The sequence below is a fragment of the Cottoperca gobio genome, chromosome 21, assembly GCF_900634415.1.
Source record: "Cottoperca gobio chromosome 21, fCotGob3.1, whole genome shotgun sequence".
NCBI lineage: Eukaryota > Metazoa > Chordata > Actinopteri > Perciformes > Bovichtidae > Cottoperca > Cottoperca gobio.
The window spans coordinates 9,429,303-9,439,053 of NC_041375.1; the positions used below are offsets into that span (position 1 = coordinate 9,429,303).

The 9,751-nt window shown below is 37.7% G+C and overlaps 1 protein-coding gene across 1 annotated transcript in view; it reads left to right on the forward strand.

Moving 5' to 3' along the window:
- The window catches only part of lrp1bb (low density lipoprotein receptor-related protein 1Bb), a 239,276-nt gene extending 232,366 nt beyond the window's left edge, over positions 1 to 6,910 (forward strand). Inside the window, exons 89-93 of the mRNA XM_029459353.1 lie at positions 982 to 1,058; positions 1,659 to 1,749; positions 2,070 to 2,220; positions 4,137 to 4,211; positions 5,686 to 6,910. Of these exons, the coding sequence (XP_029315213.1) occupies positions 982 to 1,058; positions 1,659 to 1,749; positions 2,070 to 2,220; positions 4,137 to 4,211; positions 5,686 to 5,826 (535 nt within the window). The 3' untranslated portion in view covers positions 5,827 to 6,910. The remainder of the gene's footprint in view (positions 1 to 981; positions 1,059 to 1,658; positions 1,750 to 2,069; positions 2,221 to 4,136; positions 4,212 to 5,685) is intronic.
- The last annotated feature ends 2,841 nt before the right edge of the window (positions 6,911 to 9,751 follow it).

The window sequence follows — 9,751 nt, forward strand, 5'->3', positions numbered from 1 at the left end:
TTATCAGTTGCTACTTGACTGTACCTTTGCTGTCCCTCACTGCCACCCATCCACCCATCTCATGCACACAGGAATCAGGGTGGGGGGACAACATGACACCGTCTGTGTGACGTGAGCTTCAGTCTGTGCATTTGCAACCTTTGCATGATGGCAAGTTGAATATGTTCGTTACTGACCAGTCATCACATATGCGTACAACTTACTAGGCTGAACATCTCATCAGCAATCAGTGTTTATCTTTAATGCCTTCACCACAGTTTAAGATAATTTATTTGTTTGTTATGGAATTAGTCATTTCATTGTATATGCCTCCCATAGGAGATCAAACTCTCTGTTGCTCCCAATTTTTCATTACAATTCATGTTGCTGTGACATTTCTCTCAACAAGGGCGTAATTCATTTACCGTATGTATGGGGCTGCATTCCTATTATTATTTTTTGATAGCCTGGTGTTCCGATTCTTAGAGTGCATGTAATTTAGAGTAATTTCATTCCGCCATCATCCAGTCGCACCCACCAGATCACTCATGCTTTACAGACCCATCTGCGTCAGTCGTGTGAAATTAGATATCACCTTCTTTAACAAGGGTCATACATCACACCCATCGGATCCCATTGGAACACAAATGAGATGACGACTTGTTGTCCCGCTGTCTTCCTTTAATATTTTTCCACACTGAATATTCAACATGTAAATTCACACACACACACACAGACACACACACACACACACGCACACACACACACTGTTTTGTGGACACAACATGTATATACATAGTGCTCTCTCTCCAGGTGGTGTTTTGTTTGTGTTTGGATCAAAGCACTCCATACCAAGACTGAATCATAATGTGTTGTATATGTAAGCCACGGTCACATCATAATGTACTTCATCTTGTAAAGGTGTTTTCTCAGCAGTTTTTATGCTGTGTAAACTAATATTCTAATGGTAGTTTATTTTTACTCTCTTTTGACCTCCTTCAGATGTTCAGCCAATTGGGCAGGAACACAGTGTGAGAGACCCGCCCCTAAAAGCAGCAGATCAGACAATACCAGAGGAGGTAAGTATTCGGAAATGATTATTATAAAACCTTACAAGTTCCTGTATGAATAATGTATATATTATTTCTGCAGCGTCCCCTTTGCATTTCACTCGAATAATTACTTGAACTTTGGACTTGGTCCTGATTGGCATCCTAACTAAATAATTCCTGAAATCCATCCAAGCTAGCCAGTTTTCAGTATTTGAACAGAAAAGCCCTCCACTGAGCAGGTTTACCTTGTTTGAGTTAGAGGAGCTGCTGTTGTCGGCCCATCACAGTTTAGTTTCACTGTTCTGTCTGCTCTACATATCATATTGCAGTCTAGGCTTCTACTAGTTCCTCATTTCTAACTAAGATTTTTATAGGGGTTCAAAATGAAATGGTCTTTATAGAATCTACGTTTTAACTTAAATATAACTGTATAGCCCGTATGTAATGGATAGCAGTTCTAAAATAGAGTGAAGTGTTCAGTCAACCAAGCCAAAGGGAAAGAAATGTTGTTTTTTTAAGCCACAGCCAGGCATGGTTACATATAGTGTGTCACTATCAGAGCCCATCTGGGCTCCTTTCAATCGTTTCTCATCTCTCTACAACATCTCTCCTCTGTCTGTCTCTCAGGGAGCATAGCTATCATTGTGCCTCTGGTCCTGCTGGTTATCTTGATTGTGATGGTGGTAGCAGGTGTTTACATCTGCAGACGGAAACAAAGGTAAGTCCTTAAGTAAAGAAATTAAATTAAAAAAACAAAGAGGCTTCTAAGCAGCAACAGCTGATGAGAGATCCAACACTACACAGCTTTGAAGATGAATTGACATCGTTGCTTTATAAATGAAAAGTTGTTTGTTTCAACATGTTCAGCAGAACACCTGACATCTGCACTAACTCTGATTATTATCCAGCAAAGATATGTACTCCAAGTTTGCCAAGTATTATTATGTGATTTGTTGGGTGGAGCCGTACAAAGCTGTACAACATGTTGACCTGCATGTTGAGTGTCATGTTAATGATTCCTGGCTCCGCACACTTCAGGGGAAAACGTGTGCAGAGGCAGCCAATGACAAACGGAGTGATAAACGTGGAGATTGGAAACCCGTCATATAACATGTATGAAGTGGACCATGACAACCATGCTGACGCAGGCAGCCTCCTGCGACCCAACTTCACGCTGGACCCTCACAAGGTTGGCTTCATGAGCTCAATATTAAACTAACCAAAATAACTACTCAAGCTAAAGCGTTACATCTGCCTGACAAGCAAATGTAATGTTTGTTGTCTTAGCTCTGTGGTTGTTTGATGCAGTACAACATTACAGCAGCGTTTTGCTGCCACGATGACAAATACTGTATTTGTGCTCAGTTTCTCATTTTAACTAAAGAAGTGTACAAGATCCTTTTCACAATATGTTTCATGTTGTCTTCATTATTAATACGTGTCAAATTATTCAGTGTTAAAAATAAACTTTTATCGTTATATCAAAGTATATTATCTTTATCTTTTATATCATAAAATACTCTGAGAAATGTCTGTTTAGCTCACAGCTATAATATATTTTTAAACACAAATACCTTTCCACACGTTTTTGTTAATGCTATATGCTTGATCAATTTAATGATACGATCAAGTCACTTTATAGATTAATCATACACTCTAATCTATTGATATGATCTATTGATCTATATGATTATTTATGTTATATGATTGATATACAGTGTCTATTTAGCCATTAACTGTATACTAGACATATTTTATACTATACCATGTGTATTCTTTATTGACAAAGTGGATTTTAAGTGATCACGTTTGGGTCAAATTGTTTACTATAAGCAGATGATTATTAAAGATGATTCTATTTCTATATTTCTCTTGCAGATTAACATCAAATTGACATATATACATATTTGTTACATAGATATAAAGTAATGAAAGGGAAAATTGAAAGAGAAAACAGTAGGGCAAATAGGCTTTTAAACCACAGCTTGGCGCTGGTTTCAGTCCAAACAAATGTTGGCTACCAATGACTTATATAAAAATATGCATTTTATTATCCATATGTTGTCATTTATGAAAAGACCCAAAATGAACCCCGTAAACAGACTACCTATTGTGTGAATTAGTATGCTCAGGACTCATTGTGACAAGAATTCCACTATTTTCAGAAATTGTATTCAATTTAGGAACATATGCAAAACAATTGCAGTGTATATAATTTTTCAAGTATCTCATATTTGATTAGTCATATGCAATCATGTCCTCTTACACAGCCTTGATACATAGCACAGTGCTTGAAAAAGGAGAGGAGGAGCTGATTTGATTGGCCTTGATTGATGCCAATCCTTATCACACCTGCTAATTATCAAATGTGTTGCAGGAGCGTCACTGCTGCACCAGCATCTCAATCATACAAATACTGACACCCTGTCCATCAGCCGCTACTGATCCTGCAAAGTTGTCTGTGTTTCAAGAATGTACATGAGTGTGTACAACACACTTTGTGTAACCTGAAAAAAAATGATCTATTTAAATGCTCCAAGAACTGTGATACTGTGTTGTCATGTGTTGGGATAAATCAAATGGAATTACATCAGGTTCTGTAGAGATTTAGTAAAAGCTGTCTACAGTAGTGTGCAGGAATGTCCAGGTGCCATGAACCAAGAGGACATTTCATCTGGCTTGTGATTTATTCTGTTCATGATCCTCAACCTCACACTAACACTCAGCATATCAAATGAATCATAACACCTTCACTGATGTTGTTATATCGCTCACCTGCTAGAGCTTCAAGCTTAATGTTATTGCTTCTTGCCCTGCCAACTTTGACATCTGCTATTCTCAGTCCAATCTGGCTGTTTTTTTTCAACAGAGGCACACTGGCTTGAATCTAAACCAGCTTCTGTATTCCACAACACTCTCTTGGTCTCCTACAACATCCTACTTCTTTACTTCAGTGCAGTCCTATTTTGAGTTCAGCAGAAGTAAAATAACCAACAATTAGAAGTAGATGGCCGTGCTGTATTATGCATCACACTGTTTGGTGTTAGCTATGTTGGTGAATTTAACTTTGCACTGTAAACAGCGGTGGTGCCTGTTGTGTTGCAGGGCTGGTGTGTTAAATCCAGTGACCCGCAAACCTTGGGCATGAAATCTGTGCCCAAGGAGGTAATCCCTGGACAGGTGAATTTTCCAAACTTCACTATGTGTTTACCCTCCAGAAAACAAATTCCACCTCATGTAGCCAAGCAGTGTTCACAGTTGCAGTTACCTGGCAAACATTTTAAACACGTTGAAAGGATTACCTGTACCCAATGTTAATAAGTCCAAAGTGAGTTAGGGTAACCTCCACAATCTAAAGCTGTTACCTGCATCATTTCTTAAGATCAGCAACTAAAGTGGCAAAAGACAAGTTTTCTTACTTTAACTTATCATTATGAAGTAAATATAAATTGCACAATGAAATGTCTGTAGAATAATGACACAATGACAAGAGGATAGCGTTTAGTTTCCCCCCGTAGCTATTGTTAGCTATCCCTAGTTACCAAAGAGATATTGTAGGCATTATATAATATATGTTACAACCTAAGTAACTGTGGAAAACTAAATGCAGTGTGTCCTGCAGTGTTTCCAACTCTTTTCCAATTAAAGTAGATAGAACTAGCTAACTAAAATGTGTCAGATAACGTTGCATGCTTATTTGTATATTGGAGAAGTCATCGCACATTCATTTGCATAAAACCCTAGTGGTTCATACAATATAATATATCTGAATATATTTCTTGTTTTTTTTTTCCTGGTGGGGGTTCAAAAGTTGTCTTTTGCCACTTTAAATATATTCCTAATGTCAAAGAAGTGTTAAAAGCTACGAATGTTATAAACTTTACAATGTAGACATTGGGCTTGCATGGATTTATGTTTAAACTGGCTTCTTCCTGCATGCTGCTGTCTGTTACTGTACTTTTGCTTTGTTAAATAACAATCCTCTAATACAGTATGCATGCATGTTGTCTTGTGCTTTTCTTTGTACTGCCTTAGAGTTAAACTCAGACACTTTTTTAAACCTTGATATTCACAGTGGACTTTACTTAAAGCTGCACTAATCAATATTTTCTTATATTAACATTAGCTCAAAATGACCTTGTGTAATGTAAAAACAGGAGGTTGCTCGTGATGATGAACCAACATGGAATTATCTCTGCAGTTACAGAGCTCAGCTCTACAGAGCTTTTTAGTCTCTTTTAACTCATTGTTTTTGCAAACTTGTCTGCTCTTATCAACCGTGTCTGCAGACGCAGCAGGCAGCTCTGGTAAACCGACTTTACGCTACCTGCACTAAACGGCAACAGCAGTGAATATAGTGAATTATTTAGCAGCCATATGTTTTTCTCATGAGTTGGTCGAGACCAAAACAGAGCTAAAAGAAGAGTGAATATTGGACTTTCACAACACGTCTCCAGATAAATGATGATGCTGTTCCGTACTTGCTGGCTTTTATTAACATTTTTGCCCCAATAACTTTGTGTTCCAACAGATGTTGTATTCCAAAACAACAACCTAAAATGTATTAATGCAGCTTTAAGTCTCCCACTGTTCTAAAGTCATTTATATGAATAAATATGTGGTTTTTTTTCCATCTTCTTTCCTTCCTTTACAGCCAATGAACTACTCCAACCCAGTGTATGCAAAGATCTATATCGACGGGCAAAACTGCCGGAAGCCAGTCATCAGTATTGACGAGAGGAGAGAGCTACTCCCAAAGAAACTAGAGGGGACAATTCATGAAACCGCCGCATAGCCTAACTTTACACTTTGTACTTCTTTTTTACCACAGTGTACAATATATAATATGAAGAAGGAAACGATAATTTTTCTAATTCCTATGAGGCTCTTACGTTTTACTGGTTTAGTATCAGCATACAGTCCTTGTTGATGTGCTGAAGAGATTTATTTTCCATTTACTGTTTGCTTTCTAATGTTTGTCAAACATAAGTTATACAGCGCTATACGGTATACTGTATGACACTGAAGTAAAGCTGCTGATTTGCAAAAACTTTATTAACACATAAGCCACACTTGTGCACAGTTTAAACCTTAAACAGCACTGCTAGAATTTGTACCCATACCTGTTTCTAGTTTAAGTGGAATATGGACAGTGTGTCGTTTTGTGACGGTAATGAAGGCAGGTTGGCTCAATTTTTCTGAACAAATGTTTGTATCGTAGAGAAGAGTTAAGTGGGTTGGTTCTATGGCTTTTCTTTTTTTTTGCTTTTTTCACACGTCATATGACGTACGGACCAGAGAGCTTCACAATTGAGCAGTGAAGCTTGATATTTTTTAAATTTTGTCTTTCTTTTTTTTCTCCTCGATACCTGACGGATCTGCTGACTGGATTTCCAGTGAATGCCATACTATCAACATGATCTTTTCTCACACGATATGTCATTTCAAAGGTCTTTCGATTTCCGTGGATTTGCAGCTCCATCTGCCCTGTTTCTGCATTAATATACCACATGAACTTATCTTTTGGTGAAAGAGATTGAAGCCCACCTTGAATGTTCTCCGACCAGATTCCCAGATCTTGTACTGTACACTGAAAAGACAGATACTGAATACCATATTTTTCTAGGTCTCATATATCAACAGATGCATTAAAGATGTAGACAAGGAAGAGATTTACCACAGCTATAAAAAGGTCATTAAGAGTTATTATAAACACATCTGTTAATTCAGAAAAGGAAGATGATAAATATAAGAAATTTTATAATTTTGTATTTGATTTGTATGTTGTTTGGCTGCTTGTATTTTGAAGAAATGTATTAAATGTAAGTAATTTTTATATAAAATGTAAATCGATATTGAATAAAGGGGGCTTATTTCCATTTTGTGTCCCGTCCTTAGGCCACAGCATATATCAACTCAGCCTATTCAACCTGTGATCAAACTGCCAGAGTTGTTATATTTCCGGGGTTCACATGGCCACTGACCTGACAAGTTAATCAACAGTGTGAGTTATTTTACCTGCTGGGCAGAGGAAGGTGGCTGATGGGTGATTATTGTCCTCCCTGTGTGTGCAGGAAGGCCAACAACACTCATTACTTGGTGCTGGTGACACAGCATCAGTGCCACCTGCTGAATGATAATTCAGTCTCCTTATACTTTACCTATAATGTCTGTATCTCCACACACTTCACCTCCTCCTCCCTCACCATGGCAACTAGAGGAGGCGGCGGCGGCGGCGGCGGCGGCATTCTTGCCCCTTTTCCATGTGTCTGTGCTATTGGCTGGATCTGCCAGCACATCCAGCCCAACACATTTTGATCATGGTACGTTTAGATGCCACCGTTTACAGCCTCTTTAATTGCCCTCCACAGATAACTTTTGTACCAATGAGGACGCCTGTGAAATCCGCTGTGATGACACAGGGAATTTCCAAAATGTTAAGTGTGTGAGTCAATGTCTTTATAGGTTTTCGACAAATCCAAAATGTATGTGATTGCAATCAGACAGGTTTCTTTTGGATCAAGACAAGGCAGTGTGCTTAGAGGAAGAGCAATTGCTGCACCTCTTTGGAAGGCTGTGCTTCAACTGTAGCTTAGACATTAAATGTAGTGAACTAATTAAAATTAATCAAATATTTGATTTATCTGTGCTGATTAAGGTTTCCTGTTTCACATGTGAGGATCGTGTTGCCAAGGTCAACTACATCTCTTTTATAATAGTGGTCGTTGGGGGCTAGAGTGGATTTATTGTCCTTGCAGTACCATAGGTTGCTACAAGGGACAAAGGGGCAACCAGTTGACTGCTATCCCATTGCCAGTGTGTGTACTTGTAAAGATAGTTTAGTATTCTGAAAGAAAGTCATTCAAAGAACAACCAATGTTAAGGCTTCGATGGACCTGAAACTCTGCTGGTTGAGTCATCAGTACAAGATATGAGCTACACTGTAAAATATCTGAATCTTCTTTTGAAAAGTTAGAAACAAAAGCCTGTGGTTGTAAAAAAGACAAGGAGAAAAGTCAACCACAACCCCCGAAGAGCATTTCTTTTTTTGTGACCAACTTTTTATTATATTTTCCAGGCCATCTTCACAAGGTGGCACAAATATACAGATACGCCTACCGCCTATTAACTGTGTCAATATTGACTGAATACAGCAACTATGTTTTGTTTGCAGCTGTGATTCACACATCCAGATGTCTTCTTCTGAGACTCAGTGTTTCTATGTTGAGCAATATTTGAAACATTTGAAATGGTAATTTAGTCAGGAAATAGTTTCCAGGGACCAACAGCACAACTAGAACATGTCATCAGTAAGTGTCTGCAAACTATGAACTATGTTATGTTACTGTCTACAGTTGTGCAGAAGCAGTGATGAAATAATAGTATATATCTATGACCTCATCAATATAGGTACTATAGGCAAGTGTCAGTGCTCATGCACAAATTCTCTGAACCCATCCATCTATTAATTTGACCATACCTGTGATTTGCACGTTTCATTTATTACTGAACTTTTTATGTTACATTTTTGTTCAAAGGATTTTTATCAAATATCTATTTTATATGCCTGTTCAAAGCGCTGACATGCAATATTTGAACTATATTGGCTGCTTAAAAGAATTGCATTCACAAAATAGTCTGTAGAATCAAATATTGAAGAAAACAGACTTGGATGCTATGAAAATGATAATGAGAATATGGTTGTAGTTGCATAGAAAAAATCTGGTTGTTCAGCATCAAGTGAATTTTCCCAGTAAGTCTTTAACATAACATTGAAAGCATTTTCAAAGCAATATGCACTTTCACTATTAATTCATAACCAAAACATGACTTTTTGCTACGCTAAGAACAACATGACCCGCTGGAGGGGAGTAATAGATACTTATAAATATAATAAACACAAGTCTCACTTTTTACTATCATAACCTGTGTGATTAATAATATTTAATTTGTGCAAATTACAGGCCATTGCCAGATAATCAATGTTTCCTAACTGACAGTTAAAATCATAGATACAATTAACCAAGAAAAGGAAATGATTGAACTAATAATGAATCTAATTGCTAATGTTAATGTCCAGGTCATTTCTCCACCAGCAGTGTAACCTCACTTGCTATTTAATATTCTTTCCACCATCTTCTTCACATCCCTGTGACCTGCCCCCATGAACCACTTTGTTTCTTAAATATGTTTTTTAGCATCTTACTTAATGTCAAACTATTCTCCCTTCATGTCTATCACAATACAATTCTGCCCTGATGACAACATTATATTCAGATTAATACGACTACTGACACTGCTAAATTTATTTGTTTTTGCTGATTTACAACAGCAGGTCTTGAAGCTCCATGGTGGAGTTCTGCGTTTTATTATTTGATTTAAAAACAATCTAATTTCACACAAACAGAGCAGAATAGGCAGCCTTAAATGGCCATTTCAGGAGTGCTAGTTGTGCGACTGGTTCATTTTAACAAACGTTCACCTCCCGAAGATACAGGTGTCATTGAACAGGTTGAAATGACAGTGATAAAACTCAGCTGCAGTAGGCAAAGCGAGGAATGGGCTGCTATCTACTCACTCGGCAGCTAAAGTGTATCAGAAGAAAACTAAACTAAAATTTGAAAACTCGTCTTAAACTAAGAGACGCCTAGCTCTCCCCTTCCCTGCCTATTGATTTATTGTCTCTCTTCCACTTAGCAAGCATCACCATTCTCCTGCAT